Source organism: Haliotis rufescens, unplaced genomic scaffold (genome assembly GCF_023055435.1).
Source record: "Haliotis rufescens isolate VD_foot unplaced genomic scaffold, xgHalRufe1.0.p SCAF_3, whole genome shotgun sequence".
Classification (NCBI taxonomy): domain Eukaryota; kingdom Metazoa; phylum Mollusca; class Gastropoda; order Lepetellida; family Haliotidae; genus Haliotis; species Haliotis rufescens.
The window spans coordinates 54,831,030-54,856,907 of NW_025964001.1; the positions used below are offsets into that span (position 1 = coordinate 54,831,030).

Genomic DNA, 25,878 nt, shown 5'->3' on the forward strand with positions numbered 1-25,878 from the left:
GTACACATCGCCTTTTAATAAAAACTGTTGAATTGTTTAATGATCTTGGTACTGGCCAATACGACATCATTTTTTGTTGGTTACCCAGCCATGTTGGAATCACTGGTAACACAATGGCTGATGCTGCAGCTAAAGCAGCACTCAACAAATCTGTGACATCACTTCTGCTTCCACACAACTATTATAAACCTGTAATAAGATATTACATCAGAGGACACCCAAGTAGGTATTGATACATTACATGCCATAAAACCAACTATCGGTTACACCTACTTGGGTTGTCAGTCCAGATTTGAAGAGGTCATTGTACGACGATGTCGTATTGACCACAGCAGATTTACGAATGAATATTTACTTAAAGGTGAAGACACTCCGTTTTGCATCCCTAGTGATGAAAGAATCACAGTCATGCATGTCCTGCTTGACTGTGTTGATTTTTCCATCACAAGGGATAACTATTCAAATCATCATCTCTTAAGGATCTTTTTACCATTTAATTATTGCCTTTTTAAAAGAAATTGAAATCGAAGTGCGTTATTCCTATCTTAGTTGTAATCGTAGAATGTGTGTTCTTTTAAATTCGGCTAAATTTCCTAATCGTCGCCAACAACTGAAGGGATGATGTTAATCCTGCTGGGGTCCATGCAGGTAGCAAAGATACTGTAAGTCCCCATGGTCCCCAGTATGGTGATCTACCTTCAGTTGCTGGCGATCTACCTTCAGTTGCTGGCGATCTATAGCTCTTTTTTATAATGTATTGTTCTGTCTAGTGATGTATTTTTATGATTCCATGCTAGTTTTAAATTATAATCTGTGATAAGTCTAGTTATCTTACTGTCCCTTGTTGACAGGTTTTTTATAGTTTAAATGTATTTATTATGTATAACCTTTGAAAGTCACGATATGGCTGAAATATTGCCGATGTGACTTAAAATCGTAACTCACCCAATCACTTTCTTAATCTCGGTTTTAAACAGTTATTCCATGACATTGTGTGACCATGGCATGAAGGCGATTATCAAACGCCACAAGATGGCAAATAATCGGCATAGATAACGCAGGAATGTCTTGTAATGCCATTGGTCGGAATTTGGGGTATCATCACACTGTCCCTTTAGTCGAGAAACATGCTCAGACCGGTGATGTACAGGACCGTCCCAGATCCGGAAGACCTCCTGTGACGACACATAGCGAAGACAGGGACCTTCGTCTCATACGCCGAGAACAATCTTTTTAACAAGTACTCGTCTGAAACAGCTGTGGTTGCCCAATCGTCGTTTCAGCACCAGAACCGTCAGGAACCGGCTGAAAGCAGCAGGACTGAGGGCAAGACGAGTCATAAAGCGTCCCTTGTTGAGAGATCACCACAAAGCTGCTCGTTTAGCATGGAGTATTGCGCGACAGAACTGGAATCTGAGAACTTGGAGACGGATCCATTGTTCAGACGAAATGCGCTTTCTGCTCCACGTCACTGATGGAAGAACTATAGTTTGGAGGCACCGGAACACGGCCTACACCCCCAGGAACATTAAACCGACTGTTGCATAGGGCGGGGACTCGGTGATGGTTTGGGGGTGTATCTCTCATGATTGCAGGTTGGATTTGGTCACCATAAGGGGCAACTTAACAGGGGGCTCAGTACATCCGGGACGTTTTGAGGCCAGTCGTCGTTCCTCATTTTGACAACCACCCTCTTGCTACTTTAATTAATCCTGCAGCTCCATACTTTTTGAGGTATTGTCTAAGGTCAAAAACAGTACCTGGATTACCATGATGATTTTGTCAGTAAATTTCAATCACAACTCACCAATATCTTCTTTATTTGTTGTCAAATGTTTGTTCTATCTGATGACATTGGTATCGCCCAGCTCCTGTGGTCAGTCATCCCATGCCATGATTTTTGCCATTTGTCATGGTTCAGAAATAGGGGTGTGCTTAACTTTTTCTTTGTGTATATTAACATGTTTCATGTTAAGATTCCTTCAAAGTAGTGAACAACAAACTTCAAATCCCTGGGGTGGCCCCCATGTTGTTGTGTGCTGTTTGTAACAGAATCCCAGTGTCTGGTGAGATGATCAGAAGTAGTCGCTGGGAATTTTAAAGAGGCACGAAAAGAAGGAACTATGTTCAATTGGTTATTGACTTTCTAGGTGAGGTGAAATTGGGTTTAACGTCGCGTCCAAGATTATTGCACTTATATAGCGACGTGCATGGACGTGTGTGTGTGTGTGTGTGTGTGTGTGTGTGTAGCTGCTTGTACTAGTCCGGACTGATGCCGATTTATAGCGCTAGCACACTGAGATACCATGCCACAGTTTAACATGAATACCCCACTCAGACACAGTATACTGACTCCGAGCCGACCAGTCCTTGTTTTAGCCCCTTAATGCCTAGCGCCAGACGGTAACAAGTATAATATTTTAACGTCTTTTTTATGACACGGCCGGGGATTGAACCCCGGACCTTCCACTCTCCGGGACGGACGCTCTACCACAAGACCACGGAGGCGGTCTGTTGACTTTCTAACTTTCCACTTGTATGCATGCACATTTAATGCCATTGTCATGTGAAGATTCGGGGTAGAATAGGTCTTCAGCAACCCATTCTTGCCACAACGGGATCGGGTGGTCAGACTCGCTGACTTGGTTGATGCATGTTATGGATCCCAATTGCAATGTTTGATGCTCATGTTGTCAATCACTGGATTGTCTGGTCCAGACGCAGTTATTTACTGATTGCCGTCACATAGCTGAAATATTGCTGAGTGCGGCGTTAAAAAACAAAGAAACATTGTCATGAAACTTGGAAGAATTTGATTTGTAACAAGACTTACCGTATTCGACGTAATAAGCGCCCCGCTCTTATAAGCTAAGACATTTGCTAAGATATTGGCGAGTGAACAATCCCAATTAGTACCCCTTCCGATTGATCAATGTACACAAGACTTATATAGTCACGTATAATACGCACTAGTGTGTTATATGCACCATTAATTATGGGCATTTAATTCTGGAAAAATATATCTGTCGTACATAAACATTTCAGGCTGTCAGCATAAAGCACAAAATTTATCTTTCAACTCTGTTTTTTTCACCAAAATAACATTCTAATAAGAGCCCCCTATTTCTAATTTTGAGAGCACCCTGGGCGCTTATTATGTCGAATACGGTAATTGTTGTTGTTTCATAGATCAAGCTTTCCACCATCCATACTGATGACAGATTAACTATAGTAAGATGAAAGAACTGGGTGTTTTTCAACTTCTTTTGAGTAGTGTAAGTGACAAATCAGAAATTTAAAATAACAAGCCAACAAAATCAATTATTAAGCACCTTATTTTATTCAGAATAGACAAACCAGTGTATTTACAATGAGCATCAGATAAAGTTTGCATAGAATTAAAAAATCAAAAGCACTACATGAGAATGACACATATAACAAAGCACATAGAATAAACTTTATCACAACATCTTTACAATAAAATGAAATTGATCACATTTCACAATAAAGCTTCATTCACAGACCACAGGCTTGAGACCATCCATTCAGAGACTACAGAACAGACCGATCAAGTTATTCCTGTGCAAAGCCTTAAAGCCCCACCCTGACTATAAAAAGCCCGCAAGGTGGCGGTGTTTCAGTTTCGAACAATGACTGACAATGTAAACACAACCGAGTGTCAGGAGACGATTTTTTAAAACCATACGGGAACCAGATCACCATTGACCGTCAAACTTTGTATCAACTTGAATGACAAACCATGGATACAACAAATGGCTCCATATCAAGATATAAGTCAATTGTACATATTGAATGCGACCTGTGAAGATTCCGGGGAAGAATAGGTCTTCAGCAACCCATGCTTGCCGTAAAAGGCGACTGTGCTTGTCGTAAAAGGCGACTAACGGGATCGGGTGGTCAGGCTCGCTGACTTGGTTGATGCTTGTCATCGATCCCAATTGCGTGGATCGATGCTCATGATGTCAATCACTGGATTATCTGGTCCAGACTTGATTATTTACAGACCGCCGTCATATAGCTTGAATATTGCTGAATGCAGCGTAAAACAACAAACCAACAAACCAACCAACATATAGAATGCACTAGTACTGTATCTTGACAACATCAGACACAACATATCTAACATGTAGAGGACTTTATACATACATCTTTTCCTGATTATCACCATCAATACAAATATTGCACGTTTCTATCCCATGTTTCTTACTCCCATTCATTACCCTAAGTGCCCGGGTACATATGTACCGGTACTAATCCACTTTTGATGGGGATATATTTTTCTTTCCATGATACACAAAAAAAAATCTCATAATATGTCAAGTGTGTATTTAAATATATCTAACAGAAGTTATTATCTCTATCAAAGTTTAAAAGTATGTATTTTATGTACAAGTACAGACTTTTGTGTATTTCTACCTGCTTACCAATGTCATAAAAATTACATCTTTCACTCTGATACCCCTTCTTGAAGATAGAACACCTCAATAGGTCTCTAAGACTCTCTTCATGTGAAGGTTCTAATTTGTGGTACAAGTGAACGAAGCATTCAGACAAGCATATTTAATTTCTGTATCTTGAAAACGAATATGATCATGGAGTTCCAAATGCAATTACATAAAGCCATGTTCCGTTGTTGATAATTTACTCATCCTGCTGTTTCTGAGCACCATGGTATCTACACCCAAAGGTTGTACTATCAAGGGTATATTTGTGTTCTGTGTGCATTTCATTTGCTAATGTCGAAATTTCCAAATTGAGGCAGTAAAGAAATGAAGCCAATTTGCTTTGGAAAGCTGTCATCTGATTGCCTCAAAAACCATTGGCTCGATCCTTCATTTCGATTGGACGGTCAAAGTTTGCTTGGGTTCATGTGACGCCACCCCCGATGGAAGTGTCCCCAGGGCTTCACACAGAGAGGTATCTATGGCATATCAGAGTGAAAGATCTGACGTTAATGAGATTGCCTGTCTATCAGTATGTATACTACTCAAAACAAGTTAAAGAACACCAACAATTGGAAGGCTGTTTGTTGCAATACCACCAGCCATAACAGGTTAGTTAGTCATATGGAAAAAATCATGTTTTAGGTAACTTCTTTTGAGTAGTATATTTATTTGGCATATTCCTATAATATTTGCACAATATCACGGAGGGGACACACATTATACCTTAACGGTTTTATTATCTAATGAATGACATGTGACCACTTCTCGGCCAATGAAAACAGTGGAAATCTTATCCTCCTGCTGCTGATTATGTCTGGCACATACAGGGCTTGCACAACACCGACGACGACGACAACATGTAAAGAACAGGACACTATCGTTCTTATATTATCACAAGTTGAACATTGATGAAAGACAAGCTGGTTATAGCTAACAACGTTAATGCAGGTGGAAGATCATATGATCAGATTCTACATCTATTGGCTGCTTCAAACTAACATTCAGAGCCGCCATGACCATCTACAAATGTGGGTCAAGATGTAGAATCTGCTGGCCCAAGCATGGCATTTGGCATCTTTATCAGTGGAGATTAGAGTTAATGCAGGGTCGTTATTCAGCTGAGCCTTCTGGTCCCAATGGCTAAATTTGCAAGCTGACTCACAGTCAGGACATTGCTCTACATAATTTTCAGTAGTTTCTCTGCCATACATTGCAGATTGTAGTCAATAGGAAATTCTGAACTACTGCACGGATAAGGTCTGTGGAGACAAATGCCATTCGGATTTTCATGATTTTAGCATATTTTGACAGGACATTCTTCTATGCGCCACCAAAACTGAAAATTTGTAGTCTATGTCCTAGAAAAAGAACCAAACCAAACCGAGGAGAAACCCATTATTTGATTTCTTCATTTATGGAACTGCGAACAGTTTGGAAATGGAGAAAACATAATCACAGGGCAACTTATCTATCAGTTTGGAGTTTGGGGATAATATTAACTGTACACTTAGCATGTTTGCTGTGAATAATATACAGAAAGATGACTATCTATCAGGAGAAATAAGTAATGCCCACTACAGCCATCTTGTACATGGCCACCATTGCTGATGATGAGAATAAAGAAATTTACCTTCGTCTCAAACCAGCATTGTGAGACCTGTCTGAGTCCTGCAAACACAACCTGTGCGGTCAAGCCCTTAGCGCTAAGACTGTTGTAAGCCTATGTTAAAGTATGGGAGTTACGATAATCTTAGCGTTAAGATTGCTTTATGCCAGTGGACCCAGGACTACATATGCTGATGACATACCATGAGGCCAGATCAATTTAGTGACTTGTTCTACAGGTTACTTTTTAGCCAGTTGAAAAAATACAAACACTGATGTGTTGAAGTTGAAAGGACCTACATAAATATTTCGAGTTATCTGAGATCTGACACAACCGAAAATGAGGAATAAAGATGGTACATGCAGAGACCAAGCTTTTACTTTGAGACAACTGTACGTATGACACATCAAAGTCAGCCAATGGTGTTTGAAATATTTGTGACACGTTCCATTTTAACTTCACAGTTACACTGACACTTTGACACTCCTACTTGCTCCAGCAAAGATGTGACTGAAAGCAAAATGACGGAACTTGCCCCCACCCACCCCCCGAGATTTGAACCCCCAATAGATGTATGTGTATATCGTACACAAGAAAAATTCATAACAGACACAGTTCAGCCATAAATTCATTGATTTAAACTAACAAAGTGATTTCAAAATATAATATTGAAAATAAGTTAAAGAACACCAGATTCTTTCATATTACTATAGTCGCATGACAGAGTAACTATAGTAATATGAAAGAAACGGGTGTTCTTTAATATATTTTGGGTGGTATAGAGGTAAAAATCTGTAAAACAAGTAATTGTTCTAGCCTCACACTCTATACATCTTTCTTAATTTTCAGTAACACTCTGAAGCCAAGGAGATGTCCCCAATGAATATTTGAAAGGCATTTCAGGAATCACAAAATGGGTGCAAGTCATTTGCAAAATAAGAAAAAACGTCACATTGTTTTTCCGTAATCAAAAGCCACAGGTCCACCAACACTCCAATAGAAACTTAACACTCTGTCTCTGACGATGAGGATAACAGCAATTGTACTAATTCCACCAATGAGATTGCAAGATTGTACTCTGAGTAACCTTCCGGCAGTTGATTGGCTACGTGTTCTAGTAGCAAGGCCGTGTCGGACATGGGGGCATCAGGGCTGACCAGCTCCTCGGGGTCCTGCAAACAAGACACTCACTGAAGTCGCAAATACAATCAGCAGCTTTTGTTGTATTATCAGTTTAACCATGTGTCCAATGCAGGAGGAATGAATTCATATTAATGTTATATACTAATCAAAAGAAGTTAAGAATCACCCATTCTTTCATATTACTATAGTTAATCTGTCATAGTAATATGACAGAATCTGGCAGTCCTTAACTTCTTTTGAATAGTATATATGATTTCAACCTTGAAAAAAAAGATGAAAATAAAAAAATTCTTGGAAGATTCTCTTAACCCGCCTGGGGGTAGTTTTTGTGAAACATTCCAGATGCTTTTCAAGCATCTCCGATATACAAATTCTTATTATATGTATGTTCATAGCAAGGTCAAGTGGAAGATCCCCCCAAATGAAACCCATCATACAATGTACGATCAGGTAGAATGACTGAAATCATTTGTAGGTGCTACTTAATGATATAGCAAAATAATGATGAACTTACATTAACGTCCGGCAAATATTCCAAGTTACAACTGTGTTGTGATTTGAATCCACACGTGTCACATCAAGAACTGGTGTTTTCAGGAATAAAATGTCCAATGAATTATGGTGCAGTAAATTAGAACTCACACACTGCGCAATGAGAAGTTAGTCGGCTATGACAGAAACACAAACAGTCCTTATTGCCTTACCATCATGTAATCTCCCGAAAGGTCACTCACCAGCTGCTTCAGCCATGTGGACAGGGAGGGGGACATGTCCGACATGATCTTCACCGTCCCTGGCTGGTCGCACCGGAACAGGAAGTAGGCCACTCGCTGACCCGCTATCGGCAACAGGTGTGACCCCATCAGCTCGTGGTCATTGACGGTCAGCAGCACCTAGTGGCAAAAGTGTTGGTGTAACAATGATGTTTGTAGTTTAATTTGCAATATTCCAGGTGTATCATGGCGGCCTATAAATAATCAAGTCTGGACCAGCGATTTGAGTTGTTGATGATCCACGCAATCTGAGTGTGATGTCATCAACCGAGTCACCAAGACTGACAACCCAATTTATTCTGTCGCCTCTACGACCAGCATACTTACTGGGGACCTGTTCTAACCCGGAATCCGCGGGGTAGGATGGTTGAGGGGAAAAGTGTTATCGGTTTGTGAGCAATATATCTCAGTGTTGCGGACATTTTTTAAGCACTACCCAACCCCCTACTTTCTTTGGCTGGTTGAGTAAAGTTGGCTGGTTTAAAGCCTACCACCATTTGCAAATACATGTATAGTTTTGTGATCAGTGTATCATAAGCAAGGTTATCATATCAGGACAAGCCAAGCTGACCAGCAACGTTTGTGTCAACAACACAGTTTTTGTCGCATTAGTTTGTTATTCTTGTATATTATTTGCATTATTACAAAATAAATGTTTTAATCAGTTTTATGCCAGGGTTATATTTTTAGATAGTTCAACAAAATCAATATTCTCAGTTTCAATAGTTGAAAGACTTTGAGATCATGAAGGCACTAGCAGCAATCTCTTTCACTTGCAATGAGCCTGTTTTAAGTCTTGTAGCCTGCTAACAACAATGCTGGGGTCAAATCCAACTAGTCCATGGCTCATTTTGGACTTGTGGTTTATATAACCAAACTAGATTTGGGACGCAACCAGTCCTTCAAGATTTTCACTCGTCTCAGAAATAGCAGACAGACTCATTTACATTGTTACCGTTGGAGATAAGACCCAGGCCAGACTTCATGTTCTCGGCACTACGACTGTCACAACTTTTATACTTTATCAGAGACTCAGAGACTTTTCTACAATTGCCAGGTGGAATGTTCTAACTGAACAAGATCTTATCATGAAGCGTACTGACGCATTGCCTAATAAGGAGGGGCACGGGTGGCCCAGTCGTCTAAGGGGCTGCAAACCGCTGTGCAGAGTTACGTCCCTTAGGCATGCTTGACACCTATGACTGTGGGTTTGAATCCCAGATTCACCCTGATCATGTTTCTAGGTTTGTCAGCACCATACCCATGCTCGTGGGTTTTACCAACGTGGTAAGATGTCTACGACCTGCATCGGTTCGGGCTCTCCTCCCACATCCAGTTGACAAACTGTGATATTACTGAAATACTGTTCAAAGTGTTAAACCCAACTCACTTACGCATTGCCTGCTAAGGACAGGAATGACATTTGGTATTTGTTGACAAATGTGTCTATTAGTCTTTTAACATATATCATGCTACACAAAATATTTGTCCAATACTTATGGGTAACTATGGTAACAGTAAACCGACAATGTGGGCCTATGTACACACCTCCTCAGCTAGCTTGTCGCGTCCGGCAGAGTACAGCTGACACACGTGGTGTCGCTTGAGGTAGTCGATGTCAAGGCCGAAGTCCTTCCCCAGGTCCACAGCAAGCACTGGCCAACGGAAGGCGACAGTCTTCTGTTGTCGGCGGGGACTGACACTGGTATCCTCGCCTCTCTTCTCCAGGGTACTAATGGCCTCTGATATCACCTTGCACAGAAACTGCAACAAAACACTTATAATAATAACAACAACAACAAGAGGGCAAAGTTATCTCTATCCACCACAATGGTAAATACTTGTTGGAATATGTCAAGTAGTGATTTATACATATATGGTTGCCATGGAAACTTGAATTTCTATTTTATTTTTTTAAATCCGAAACTACCGAAAGGCTCAAGTTAACCCCTAGACCTACCGGTATCTATGTGTGGTAAAGAAAAATTGTATGGTTTTCAAGATCTGCTCTGGAAATGAGAATTACCAACATTTCCAGCCTAAGTCAAAGTTGTCCCCATGGACACTTGAAAATCCAAACTATCACAAGTATTTGTCACAAAGTGACGAAATGTCCCCCGCTGTATATACACCATAGTACCAAATATGAAGACAATCCAGCGATTAGTTCTTGAGATATTGCGACAACACCGTTTTCCAACTCCAAAAGCAGATTTGCCTGCTGTGACCTTGAAAATGGGGTCAAGGTCACCAAAACCGACTGGTGTCTGCGGTGTCTGTATATACACCATAGTTCCAAATATGAAGACAATCCAGCGATTAGTTCTTGAGATATCGTGGCAACACTGTTTTCCAACTCCAAAATCAGATTTGCCTGTTGTGACCTTGAAAATGGGGTCAAGGTCACCAAAACCGACTGGTGTCTGCGGAGTCTGTATATACACCATAGTTCCAAATATAAAGACAATCCAGCGTTTAGTTCTTGAGATATCGCGGCAACACCGTTTTCCAACTCCAAAAGCAGATTTGCCTGCTGTGAACTTGAAAATGGGGTCAAGGTCACCAAAACCGACTGGTGTCTGTGGAGTCTGTATATACACCATAGTTCCAAATATGAAGACAATCCAGTGTTTAGTTCTTGAGATATCGTGGCAACAAACAGGTGGGACGTACAGACGGACGTACGGACGGTCGTGAATACTATATCTCCCACTCCTCGCTTTTGCGCGGCGGGGGACAAAAAGGACAAGTTCATCACTAGAAATATTGTATGTTTTTCAAGATCTGCTACGTAAACAACATCTTGCACGAATGGACCGATGCAAAAGGGCTTGTGAGTATAATAATACCATGTTGGAGTATGCTAAAAGCACATGATCCAGGTCAATGGATCAGTATGCAGTCCAATCAGCATTCTCAGCTCCCTGGGGAGTATATAACACAGGCTGCACACCTCAAAGTTTACATGTGCATAGCATCTTATCCTACCAGGTACCCATACTCAAGAGTGGAACCTGTCGAACAGGGTCATCCCTCCACCACACTCTGCCACCAGTGATGACCTGCAGGCTAAGCACAGGACCACGCACACGTACACACCCCTCCACCACACTCTGCCACCAGTGATGACCTACAGGCTAAGCACAGGACCACGTACACACCCCTCCACCACACTCTGCCACCCGTGATGACCTGCAGACTAAGCACAGGACCACGTACACACCCCTCCACCACACTCTGCCACCAGTGATGACCTGCAGGCTAAGCACAGGACCACGTACACACCCCTCCACCACACTCTGCCACCAGTGATGACCTGCAGACTAAGCACAGGACCACGTACACACCCCTCCACCACACTCTGCCACCAGTGATGACCTGCAGACTAAGCACAGGACCTCGTACACACCCCTCCACCACACTCTGCCACCAGTGATGACCTGCAGGCTAAGCACAGGACCACGTACACACCCCTCCACCACACTCTGCCACCAGTGATGACCTGCAGACTAAGCACAGGACCACGTACACACCCCTCCACCACACTCTGCCACCAGTGATGACCTGCAGGCTAAGCACAGGACCACGTACACACCCCTCCACCACACTCTGCCACCAGTGATGACCTGCAGACTAAGCACAGGACCACGTACACACCCCTCCACCACACTCTGCCACCAGTGATGACCTGCAGACTAAGCACAGGACCACGTACACACCCCTCCACCACACTCTGCCACCAGTGATGACCTGCAGACTAAGCACAGGACCACGTACACACCCCTCCACCACACTCTGCCACCAGTGATGACCTGCAGACTAAGCACAGGACCACGTACACACCCCTCCACCACACTCTGCCACCAGTGATGACCTGCAGGCTAAGCACAGGACCACGTACACACCCCTCCACCACACTCTGCCACCAGTGATGACCTGCAGGCTAAGCACAGGACCACGTACACACCCCTCCACCACACTCTGCCACCAGTGATGACCTGCAGGCTAAGCACAGGACCACACACCCCTCCACCACACTCTGCCACCAGTGATGACCTGCAGGCTAAGCACTTGACCACGTACAACTACAACATATAACTACAACACAGGCTCGCTGACTTGGTTGATGCATGTCATAGATCCCAATTGCGTGGATCGATGCTCATGATATCAATCACTGGATTGTCTGGTCCAGACTCGATTATTTACAGATCGCCGTCATATAGCTGGAATATTGCTGAGTGCAGCGTTAAACAACAAACCAACCAACCAACAACTACAACACAAGTAGTACTGGTAGCTATCCTGTAGTGTTTACATGCTGTCTGTATCTATACATATATATCGTATAACCATTCATCAGCTGTATTTCACAACGTTGCCTCTTGTTTTCCACAAATGCATGTGCGGGAGTATGGCATCTCTTAACTGTGGACGAACGTCTAATTCATGGCAGACATGGCATCCCATTGGACACGGAGCCTGTCTGACATCACATCCCTGCTACATCGTGGTGAAGTGATGCGGACCAGTTCATTCTTGTGGCTTCCCTGTCTTTCCCTCAATCATCTTAGCCCTTGAGCATCTAACCTCAAGATCAGCAATATATTTTGGTTGCAAGTATTATGGAGAAGAAACCTCATTATACCTTATGTTTATGGACATGCCAACCTAAGACTCGCTTCACAAACATGGAAATATGCCACACTAAAGATTCACCCTGGATCTGAATGAGAGAGTTGGATTTAACACTGCTTTGAACAAAATTTTACTCATATGTGGCGCCTTAGATGACTGGGACACTCCCACCCTCCCGAATTCGGGGATTGTATAGATGTGGGCATTAAGAGTACCAAAACAATATAAATATTTGATTGTGTCTGTCAAAGTTACCACAAAGAAAACATCACCACTGTAAGTAAGTCTTCAAAACAATATGACAATGAACAAGATTTTTTGAGAACCAGTCAATGGGAACCAGTCAATTGGAATTGACATAAAACTACTCACCGTCCTCCTGGAAACAGAAAGTGCTGAATCGACATTCTGGTTTGGCAGCAGAGGATGGGAGTGCAGATCCTTGAAGAAGCTGTTCCGTCCCTGATGAACACAATACACACAACATGGAGACACCCATCTATCGCATCAGTTCCGGGGCTTGTACAAGCAGTAATGATGAAGAGAACCAGGGCCATGTTGCACAAAGCGATCTTAGTGCTACGACTATCATAAGCCTATGTTAAAGTTGGGGAGTTACGATCGTCTTAGCGCTAAGATAGATTTGTGCAACAGGGCCCAGGGCCCCCTTCATTGTCCGTTCAGCTCCAAATTCAATTTAACCTTTTTCTACTTTGAAAACACAGTAAATTTATCCCCTATCACTCATTCACCAACCAATATTCGAAATTAAGGCGGTCCATGATGTTTGCTCCTGTAGTGTTTGAGTGGGAGAGTCCTGCAAGTCTTACACATTTACCACTTTGGTGAAACCAACAAGCACAGGTATGGAATATACCGTATATGGCTTTGATAAGGCGACCCCACATATAAGACGACCCCCCTTGTACACGCCTTCAAAATCAACCCAAAATCCTATACTCCGTGTATAAGACGACCTGGAATGAAGCACATCACAAGTGTGCACACAAACCTTAAATATGCAATAAAAATATGTTTATCTTGCGTTGTTTTTTCTACGATGATTGGTCGCGTGTGTAACTCCAGCACATGTTGCCATTTTGTGTTTACACGGTACGACACCAAATTGGTGCCCGTAAAATAAAATTCATTTATGAGGTAATAACATATAAAAGACAATTAACTATGTTGTAACTAACTAGGCTTATGTTTGCTTCACATTCTGCATGTTTATTACACAATCACTTATACACACCGTCTCCAACAGTTGTTAATACAACTGTAAAAACAGCGGGAATTGATTTCAGCTTCACCGGTTATCACATGTTAGGTCACATGTGCAATATGCAAATGCTTACCGGTACTTCCGGCTTTCTACTCACGGATGTTGATTGTTTTACCGTGTCAGAAAATCTGCATCGAGGTGAGGGTCATTTCAACTTTATTTGCAGAAATTATTAAACTTTATTCAAGGAAAAGAGATACAAATCATGTTTTTGTATGGAAATAGTTATTGTAACAGTTATTTAGGACGAAATTCGAAGTTTTATTGTCAAATGCTGGGCTGGCAATCGGACGCCGGTTGACATCGCCAGTGGAAAAAAATGTGAGATCTTCGACTCTGTGTATAAGACGACCCCCCGTCTTAACCCCCTTATTTTAGGTACGAAAAACTCGCCTTATACACAGCGATATACGGTAGGTTTCTGGCATGCCCAAGGGATGCAACTCTGCACAGCAAAATGCAGCACCTTAGACAACTGGGCCACCCGTGCCTCCTGCAGTGTTTGAATCTAGGAACAACCTAAATCTTCAACTTTTACATAAGGGCAAGGACAATGACATCTTGACTTTCATCCTTCACTTATAACACTACTAACATGGCAGAGACCTTTAAGCATTAGCTTACCTTTGTATCGAACAGAGAGAGGACCTTGACTGACTTCATGTTGAACAGCATGACGGCGTGCATGCTGACAGCGAGGTGGTAGTGGTGGCGGACCAGGTGGTAGTTGGTGGCCTTCTGGTCCACGGCCAGCTCCACCAGGGACGCGGGCCCTCGGATCTGCTGCCACAGCTGCTCTAGGTTGAACACCGGCACCTCGTTCGCCTCACAGTTGGCCTGGCGGGAACATGGGACAATTTACTGACATTGTGGTAAATATGTGCAGGAATATCGAGATTCATCATTAGACCAGACCAATGTTTTATTTTGTTTACAGACCCATGTCTCATTTATCCTCTTATTAAATCCCCAACTCCCATGGCATTACCATGTCTAAAAACATCTAATCTCATATATTAAAGGGGCGGTCGGTGAGCCTAGTGGTTAAAGCGTTCGCTCGTCACGCCGAAGACCCGGGTTCGATTCCCGACATGGGTACAATGTGTGAAGCCCATTCCTGGTGTCCCCCGCCATGATATTGCTGGAATATTGCTAAAAGCAGCGTAAAACCATACTCACCCACCCTCTAATCTCATATTTAAATTTACACTGGCATCTTAACTGTTTGTTCTCATCTGCGTTGTCCAACAAAGATTCACCTGAAGTGAATTAATAGCGTTCCCTCTCCAACCCCTCCCAGAAATAGACCCCAAAAGGTTGTTGTGTCTTTTATACAAGAAAATATGTCAATAGGCACAATGCAGTAATTTATTTGAAATTACATTCATTTTTTTAATTTAAAGATCGATTGTTATTTTTATTCTTTTCTCCGTCTATCTGCAAGTATTACAGTGGTCTGGCCTTCAGATGTACTGTTTTTCCTGCTTACTACCCTCTAGCTGGTAATGTTGACGACATGCTTGCACGATAATGGCCATTGATTTCAGATACCATCATGAAGGTATTTCAGTTGATACATTCACATGATTGATACGCAACTGATTACTGACTAACTAAACAAATGTTTTGTGAGAAAGTATTCCAGTAAGAATGAAATATCTGATACTCAAAAAAACTTCTTTTTTTAATCTGTACATAAGAAATTCATAAAACATATTTGGAACACATTTGCTAATTTGTGTCATGTTTGCAAAGTGAATCTGTTCCAAAAATTCATTTTATCATAAAGAAGGTAACACGCCATTCTATTAGATGTCACTGCCATATCTGTATTTCTACAACACACACATTATTTCACTGTTGCATAGCAACCGTTATTAATGTTAGCCTGATTAATGTACCATGCACAGAGCATTCCATACAGTTAATACCAACTACAATCCAATGGCAATAACCATGATAACAAAACAAACAACTGTTCTAGTCCTGATAAAACTTGATTGTTTGGAAGTGAATTACTGTTTTGGGGAAATATGGTAGACTAGAGATATTACGACACCAGATTCTCAGGGTTCCCATAAGTATTTTAATGACTAATTTGTGAAATTTATCATGTTTATTAACAAACCAAAAGATATCACTGCCAATATTTAGTCCCTGATTTTGATCTTTAAGCACTGCTACTAATGGTCATTTAGAACTTAAGTTTCAATATGGCACCATATTCTGACTGCACACGCAGCATTGCCATTTATAATGTGTCAAGATATCACAGGGTAATTTAGGCGTGGTCCCTATGACCTCAAGATATCTCTTCGTACTTCAGGTTGCAGAGGGCATCGCAAAAACAAGCCATTTGGTATATTTTACCTATTATAGTTTTACAGATCATAATTTGCTAAAGATATAAAATGAAAAAATTCAAATCCTCCTTCCCTACCCTTCCACATTGCAAATATCCATGTACAAGTTAACACTAAGTATTAGCTGCTGTATTTCTAAGGATACTCTCCATCCAGAAACACAAAAGTGTCATAATATTTTTATCAAATATATCATTCTTTAAAATAGAAGTTTAAGAAATGTTTCCACTCACTAAAGAAGCTATAAAACCAGGTATAAAGACAAAGTTAGAGTTACCATGGTTACTAAAGTAAACATGGTAAATGGCACATTCTTTCCCCATCTCACAATAATGAACCTCCCCATTATCAGAGTATACAGTGCCAAATGATTTGCAGACGTGTTTGTTTATGGAAACACCCAAACAATGGGAAACTCTGTATACTTTGGGGGAATTATTGGTAATAGTTCATTGAGGAAGTATACATGAGATCGTTCAAGCTTATTTTAAGTAGTTTCTGCTAGGTTATATCAGTTCCATATTACTCAGATTGTGACAGTTTACTGTATTGATTTATATTTATAACAGCACCCATTATTTGATCAATATGATTCCATAGCCTATCAACTGTCTCTCAGATCATTCAGTTAATGCATTTCCTAATCAGGTGACATGCTCACATCGCACCAGACATGCTGTGACGTAAAAAACAATCTCTCACATCGAGACCCATTGCATATCACCAGAGCCTCTTGAAATTGAAGTCCATACATACATGTACATTCAACCAATTACAGCATCTCAGAGTCATTCTAATAATGATGCATAGTGAGTGAGTGAGTGAGTTGGGTTTAACGCCGCTTTGAACAATATCTCAGTTATATCACAGCGTGTCAGCTTGGTGTATGAGGAAAACTCAAAGTGATGCAGGTCTCGGCATTTATAAGTTATACAAGACCAGATCAATGTGTATGATGTTGACAACCGTATTAGCATAACCAGGGTGAATGGTGATTCAAATCGATAATAATAGATTGCTTGTATGCCTAAGGGAAGCAGCTCTGCATAGTGAATTGCAACGGCTAAGACAACTAGGTCACGAGTGCCCTAACATGATTAACAAAATAAAAATTAATGCCTATTACATGACTCATATTGACAGATGAATGCAAAAGAAAGAGAGAGAGAAGCTCACACAGAAAAAACATGAATGTTATAAACAATATTAAAAGCAAGATGCACAATTTATATCTTACTAATGCTGCATCTCTGATAAACATCCCATGAAAAAAGCGGAATATTCCTCCGTCCTTAAAAGACAATAGTTTTCGATATTAAAAAAATCTTCCTCTGACTGGAGTAGGAGACAATCTCATTAAAATCAAATCTTCTCTGACATGAAACCTCTGTGTGAAGATTTGCCAACCCTCATAGAAAGGTGCATCAGTGAGCCCAGCACAAACTGTAACTGCCCAATCAAAATGAAGGAAGCTCAGGTTTTTAGCCAATCAGATGTCAGCTTTCTTTTTAAAAGGATTCAGCTTCATTTCTTTACTAAACACAATTTTGAAAGTTTCAATCATCAAAACACAAGATAACACCAATATACTCTTGGATAACGTTTTGGATGTAGTTGCCATGGCACTCAGAAATGAAAGGGTGTATCACATACGCAATATAACATTGCGTGGCTTTAATAGTATACATTCAGGACAGGACATTTAAGTTTGTTTTCGATATACAGACATCAGATATGTTCTGAATGTGTAATTCACACATACTGAGAATTCATAGCCTTGATAATGATTGGCTGTTTAGAAAGTTTCCCAGACGTAGCAGCTTGTGGAGAGTTTGTGAGATCTTCACCTAGAGAGGTATCACATCAGAGTTAAATATATGATTTTCATAGGATTGGAGGAGAAATGATATACCAGTGCAAGTGACATGTAGCTACAGTTAGCTGTGTAAGAATGTTGAAACTAATTTTATACTAGCTATCGTTAAAACTTATGACAATCATTGTCGACAGATTGCATGATGCAACAGCATGATTGAGAGGCTGAAGCTAATGGACGCTCTTTAGAAGTAAGAAACCAAGAAGTGACAACCAAGATGAACATACATGGTATCAACAAAAATATACATCAATTTAACATGATATAGACAGGAACAGACAATGATAGGGATGTCACGATTCATAAAAAACATCATAGCATTGTAAATTTACACCTGACAATACGATACACAATACACCCATTATCGATTCAATATCAATTTTTTTAAAACAGCAATTTCTAAGTTTTCAATAATTGAGTCCGATTCCAACTCGGGTAAACCAAATGTCAAAAAACCAACAAGGGGAGTTAACACTGGTTGATAACAACCTCCTATTTGCCCGAACCAGATGGAAAGTTTCATGCAAAAGCGGCACAAATTTTTACAAACCTGTAGAGGTTATGAATTCTCTGATGAAATCCTCCTTGGGGCACTTATTGCATTTTCCTTGCTCAAGAAAATCTACATGACATAGTTGTAACCATTTTCCTTAATAAAAAATGTTACCACACAAAAAACTTCGTTTTTGTATGATATACGACCACCCTTACGGGGCCTCACCCCCAACGGCGCCTCACGCCAGGGGGAGCAACTCTCACCCAAATCACTTTCCATATGTCAAATGCTGACGGAATGTGGGGAGGTGGGTGGCCGTGCCCCAAGGAGGATTTCATCAGAGAATTCATAACCTCTACAGGTTTGTAAAATTCTCTTTCTGATTAAATCCTCCTTGGGGCACTTATTGCATCAAGACAGACTCCTAAAGATAATCTAGGAAGTGGCATCCGTCAGCAACAGGCGTAAATAAATACATCGTATTTGATTATTCAACAGAATAAAATATTGAGTTCAATAAATGGAACCAACCTTATCGTGAGGCACCACCGTCGAAAGGCGGGGGCTAGAGACAGGGCGTGGTCGACCATATATTATGATAAAGCCTGTTTTTGCGGCTTGTCATAAGTTGAGAACTCGAAACACCTCCCACCCCCCTACACTTTTTTTTTTTTTTTTTTTTTTTTTGAACAAGTGATATAAGGGCGTAGATCACGAGAGACCATAACCAGCGCTGAGCTAGGCCAGAGGGTCCCCGAGGATCGAAGGAGTGCGTGCGCAAAATACGAGTATTATCGAGTAGTAAGGACTGATATTTATCGACCGCAGAAGATAAAATCCGGACCATTACTGAGCAGTATAACCGGAAGACTGTCTAAAATCTCGAATGCTCAATCAGCTAGAGATTAGAACTTTGCCCAGTTCGGAGAACTGACTGACCAAACCGAGTACGCTCGCTTGAGTGTTTGTCGAGTTGGTAAGGTTTGATGAATCGTGCTCGGCTGGCTCCAAATAGCCGCGGAGCAGATCTGCTCAATGGGCAGAGCCGCGGCGTACGCTTTTGACGCAGCCACTGCTCTAACCTAATGAGCCTTCAACCTGGTAGGGGGGTCCCTGCCTGTAAGCGTATACGCTGTACAAATGGTTGAAACTATCCACCTCGAGATAGATTGTTTACTCGCAGGTGAGCAAACCTTCCTACCGCAGTAACAGCAAAATAGTTGGTTATCCTTACGGACACCCATATTTCTGCTGATATAGGCCTTGAGAGTCGTGCGGACATCCAAGACATGAGCATGTCTTGCAGTGGTCCCCGACGAGGAAGGCTGTGAAAGAGCAGGTAGCTCAATTCACGTGGAATCGTGTGCGACCCTAGGACGGTAATAGTCCGGTAGACGAAAACTGACTGTCCCGGTGATATTTATCGACCCCATGGAAGACAGTTATTTTGGGATCGGCTGACATAACACGAATGTCGCCTACCCGTCTGCCAGACATTACCACCACAAGGAACGCCGTCTCCCAGCTCAACAGCTGAAGAGAGAGAGACGACAGATCCCGAAAGGAAGGACCGGACAGCCAATCGAGAATGATTGACAAGTCCCAAGGGGGACTGATCGGCTGGACTGGCGGTCGGATCCTGTCCACACCTGCTAAAAAGCGCTGCACTAATGGGTGTGCACCCAGAAGTGCCCCGTCGACAGGGACGTGAAAAGCTGCGATAGCTGTAGAGTACCCTCGGACTGTTGATGCGGCCAGGCCGTCATCTAGTCGCGACTGGAGAAACTCAAGCACGGATACGAGATCTGCAGAAAAAAAGATCTGCAATCCCTCTATCGACACACCAGGGCGCATAGCAGGCCTATCTATCGTACTGAACGTTTGTCGAATCCCTCCGCGAAGCCAGTATTGTGTCTGCAACTCGTGCAGGAATACCGCTCTTCTGGAGGCGATTCCTGACAGTGGCCAAGCCACCGATTGAATCCTGAGATTCGGGTGGAGGGCCCCATTCTGGGATAGGAGGTTCGGTCGTAAAGGTAATATAACAGGAGTCTGAGCCAGAAACCTGAGTATTACTGGAAACCCACTCTGAGCCGACTAAAGAGGTGCCAGGAGCACAATTAGTCGCGCAGGCTGAGTGCCTAGCTGAGACAGGACCTTGGAAATCAGAGGTACTGGGGAGAATGCCCACAGAACTGTCCGTCCAATCTAGCTGAAAGGCGTCCGGTGCCACCGACCACGGGTCGTGGACTCGGGAGCAGAACGTTGGTGTCTGGTTATTTAACCCAGACGCAAACAGATCCACATGTAACGACCTGTATAACAGGGAGAAAATCCCGAATATCCCCGGGTCGAGCCTCCACTCGTGAGGAGCGAGGATCCGGCAAGACAGAGCGTCCGCACGGACGTTGTCCACCCCCGGGAGATAAACAGGTAGCACCCTGATATCGTGAGAGTCGCACTATAGTAGGAACTGCCACGTCTTTCGTCGAAGCGACGGAGACGCCGTTCCCCCCTGCTTCCGGATGTAAGTCATCGCCGTTTGGTTGTCCATCTCTAGACGAACCACTTGGCCACGAAGCAGATCCGGGAAGCGATGGAACACCAACCTGACCGCTCTCAGTTCTAGCACATTGATATGCAGTTTGATCTCCTGCTGGGACCATAGTCCCGAGGCAGTGTGATCATTCAGAACGCCTCCCCAGCCAGAGAGTGACGCGTCTGTTTGAACTGTGAGAGACGGAACGGGAGTGATTCCCGACCTCGGTCCACCACTGGAGGTGTGTAATGAGCCACTACGGAGTCTCGAGCACAGTCTCGAGATCTTCCGAGTTCGCCCAAAGTCGACGGAGTGCTTGTTGAATGGGACTCATTCTCAAGCGCGCCCGCCAGACCAAATCCACTGTCGCCGCCATGTTGTCCAGTAACTGGAGCCATGTACGAGCAGTGTGACTTGCGCTTAAGGGACTTGATATCTTGTGACAGAGATACACGTCCTCTCACCGTGTTGAAATTAGCCACTAGGAAGACTACATTCTGAGTGGGGCTCAGATCTTCTTGAGATTGACCATACACCCTAGAGTGATCAGAATATCTATCACTTGTTGTGTAGCTATCTGACTCAGGGATTGCAATAGAGCTCTTAGTAACCAGTCGTCGAGGTACGGATGGCAGAACCGACCTTTTGACCTGGCCACTTGGGCGGGAATCAACATCAGCTTGGTGAACACCCTCGGGGCCGTGGAGATCCCGAATGGTAGAACCCTGAACTGATAACACCTCCCGTCGAAAGAAAACCTCAGGTATTTCTTGAACTCGGGGTGTATTGGTATGTGGAGATAGGCGTAGTTTAAGTCTATTGACGTTAGCCATTCTCCTGTCTCGACAGTTGAGATCACTGTTTGGTGACTAGGAAACAAGTCGAGTAGAAGCCCTCGCTTTCCTGTCCCTCGGGACCCGGTTCGATCGCAGCTTTCATAAGAAGTGCGTCAACCTCGGCACGGAGGAATTCCGCCTTCTCTCGGGTAGCAGGCACCGGAGTGTGCTTTATCCCGGAAAAGTGGAGGAGCTGATGAGTTTTCCACCGAGGCAAATGGCCATCCCTTAAAATGGACGGGGTCCGGGGATTGTGATGTAACTGTCTCCCATTCCTTCAGGAATAGAGCCAGTCGGCCGCCTGCGGGGACATCCGGCTTGGGGCAGTGGACCCCGGGTGTCGGCAGTTCGATAACTTGCGACTGTGGGTTCACCCGGGGCTCTTCGGGCGCTAATGGGAACCCATCGTTCCCAGCCCCGCGAAAAAGCTGTTGGCCTCGACCAGCTGCCTTGCCCCGGCCCGTGCCTTTCTTGCTCCTCCCGGCGCCCTTATACCTGAAGGAAGCGGCGGCTTCCAAGCAGGTGTGGACGTCTGACCCGTGCGTTAGCGTAGGAGGGGACAATGGGAGAGGCCCGCTTACGCGGTTTTAACGCTTGGTACCTCCAACAAGGCCTTATGAGTCTTTGATGGAAGTATACAATTGAGCAGCCCCTCGGACCACCTGCTGAGCCCCAGGGAAGAGGGTGGCACCCTCTTATACGGCAAAGCAAGTAGGTCTTGGCGTGTGTAAGTCGAGTATTTAGATACCGACATCCACCGCCTGCGCATGCCCATAACAGCGCACATCATCTGCGAGGCACAGCTACGAATAGCGTCCCGCGCAAGATAACTGAACTTCCGTTAGTTGCGCGGCCAACTCCGAAGAGTCGGCCGGCCCCTCTCCCGCTAACTCCCTCTGTACAGCCGACAGATACGCGGAGTGTACGGACACACGGAGCTGTTGGCATGCATTATGATATTGCTCCTCGAAGCATATGTAAGCAGCCTTCAACTCCGCACCGCACACGGGAAAGGGGGGGGCAACCGCCGGCCCCTGGACAATCCTGTCCCGCACGTGTCTCTGCACCCGGCCCGAGGCTGAGTCCCGGTGCCGAGGTGCCGGGGGTTCAAGTGAACCCACGTGGCGCCGGGCTATGTATCCACTAGTGGAAGCCTCGGCCTCGGAAGAGGCGTCTGGCTCCGCTAGGGAAAATTGTGCGTCGGTAGTGCACGGGCCGGTGCCCGCCACCACTACGCTGGGGAGCGACCTCGAGCCGGAGCCGAAGCTCGGTCTCGGATCGTCCCCGAGACAAAGGGAACCAACCTGGCGCCGGGCTAGGTATCCACTAGTGGAAGCCTCGGCCTCGGAAGAGGCGTCTGGCTCCGCTAGGGAAAATTGTGTGTCGGTAGTGCACGGGCCGGTGCCCGCCACCACTACGCTGGGGAGCGACCTCGAGCCGGAGCCGAAGCTCGGTCTCGGATCGTCCCCGAGACAAAGGGAACCAACCTGGCTCCGGGCTAGGTATCCACTAGTGGAAGCCTCGGCCTCGGAAGAGGCGTCTGGCTCCGCTAGGGAAAATTGTGCGTCGGTAGTGCACGGGCCGGCGCCCGCCACCCCTCCGCTGGGGAACGACCTCGAGCTGGCGCCGAAGCCCGGTCTGAGATCGTCCCCGAGACCAAGTGGCCTGCCTCGGCCGACGCCGGGCATATCACAAGGTCTCGAAGCCGCACCCGGCGCCGACAACGGGGAAGGCTCGGTCCGCATCTCCTCTCGGAGCTGAGACTTTACCTCCTCCATCATCGACGCCATCTGCGACTTAAGTAACGCAGAAAAGTCTGCCAAAGACAGTGCAGGAGAGGGTGCAGTGCTTACTACGGGGACCCTCGAGCCTTCTCCCCCGGCCCCCGGAGAGGGAGCGGGGGAGACAATCTCGGCAGCTTTTTTACCCTTTTTAGATGGGGAGGGGGGGGGGATGTCTTAGTAGATCTGATATCTACCCCCGCCTTTAATAGACCTCTTTAAAGTGGAACAAGTCAACTTGTCTCTTTTTGGGGGCCCCGGGGGGTAAAGGCAATGTCCTCCGCCAGACATATTAGGCAGCGTTGTGCCTGTCTTAGAACAACCCGTACACAGTTTGAAGGTCTTGTACTCTAACAAGACCGTAATTTCTGAGGTGGGCGGGAAGGGTGTCAACGTGTATCAGTGTGATATAAAGATCGGGAAGATACGTGCATAAATTGTGAAACTAGAAGCAAAGGCGTAATGTACAATACGATTTGTAACGCGATACTAATAGCCAATGTCGTAGTATAATTATAACACCAAAGGGGCGTGTTACGCGCTAGGGTGTAAAACCCGTAAAAAAGGTAAGTGTAGTTTATGAGTTAACACACCACCTTGGGTTTTGTAAAGGAAAAAATTGTAGACCAATGCTGTATGATATAACAAAACCCAAAGCCGTTTCTTAATGGCCTTGGTGTTACATGTATCAGCCCGTGGAACTACAATATGGACGCCATTACGGCCATTGAATTCAAAGGTACCGTGCACATGGCGTATTATTACAACTCTATAACTTCACAATGCGAGGTATTACGCCTTTGCAATGAAAGAAATGTACCATACATACAGTTTGGTCAGCCATGGTTATTGTCGAACGATAGATTTCTCTTATTTTTGTCTTGTGTGAAAAATCAACACGTCTGTCTCTTACAGATGACATAAGGAAAGTGATTTGGGTGAGAGTTGCTCCCCCTGGCGTGAGGCGCCGTTGGGGGTGAGGCCCCGTAAGGATGGTCGTATATCATACAAAAACGAAGTTTTTTGTGTGGTAACATTTTTTATTAAGGAAAATGGTTACAACTATGTCATGTAGATTTTCTTGAGCAAGGAAAATGCAATAAGTGCCCCAAGGAGGATTTAATCAGAAAGAGAATCATTATCCCATTATGGGTGTCATGATATGTAGTATCAAAATGTGAGGTAAGTGTACCGTGACACCCCTAGTCAATATACATGATATAGACAGAAATATACATGAAAGAACAGGATGTTTACACCAGTGCGACCGAAACACGACGATGGTAAGAAGACATATACTCACATCCATTGCGACCTGCAGCAAGTCGGCTAAATTCTCCATGAAGCTGATCATAGTTGCGTCACTCATACCAACATCCTGATGGATATATGAAAAATGTCTTAGATAAAAATCACTTGCTCATATAATTTTTGCATCTGATGGCTTTAGCGACTAGGCCTCACCCCACAAAGCACTCATACTCCCATACTAGGGTTCTTAGAGGGTAGAAAACAATAGACTCAAGTACCCATATCTCAAAACCTAACCCTGACTTGAGTGGCAGATTTCTGCAATAAAATACCACACAGACAAACTGTGGCCAGGCACTGGACCGTTTCTTGGCATCACTCTCTGTCTCAACTTCCTCACAGAGATACCCTGTTCGCGGAGCTCTCTATACTATCGCTGCCACCAGTCAAAACTCCCCACAGTGATAAATGATCACAGCTATGCTTGGAGTTGGAACTTGCAACCTGAACGACTGTTATGTTTACAAACAAGTGACGACTGTCATGACGCTGAATACACTTACCCCCACTAAATTACTTTCTTTGTTTGTCAATTTGAATATCATTCCTGAGTACTAAATAAAAGGACCTTACCAAACTATTTGTTTAATTTGACCAACTCTGTCCCCCCTCATACTAATGACATCTGGTAAGACTTTCTTTCATACTTATGACTATTAACCATAAAATGTTCCAATGTTAAAAATAATTACATGAAACTAAATTTTCTTTCATTAAGACTTTAAGCTTTAAAGTATTTTTTCTTCATCTTCGTTTTAATTTATC

General features: G+C 43.7%; 1 protein-coding gene across 2 annotated transcripts in view; it reads right to left on the reverse strand.

Moving 5' to 3' along the window:
* Positions 1-3,321: 3,321 nt before the first annotated feature.
* LOC124148756 (rab3 GTPase-activating protein non-catalytic subunit-like) overlaps positions 3,322-25,878 on the reverse strand; it is a 46,552-nt gene continuing 23,995 nt past the window's right edge. The window contains exons 29-34 of one of the 2 annotated variants that reach the window (XM_046520043.2): positions 25,106-25,180; positions 14,536-14,748; positions 12,999-13,088; positions 9,537-9,752; positions 7,950-8,108; positions 3,322-7,244 (exon numbers count right to left, since the gene is read on the reverse strand). In XM_046520043.2, the coding sequence (XP_046375999.2) occupies positions 7,077-7,244; positions 7,950-8,108; positions 9,537-9,752; positions 12,999-13,088; positions 14,536-14,748; positions 25,106-25,180 (921 nt within the window). In that variant the 3' untranslated portion in view covers positions 3,322-7,076. The other variant, XM_046520044.2, reaches the window with a different exon arrangement.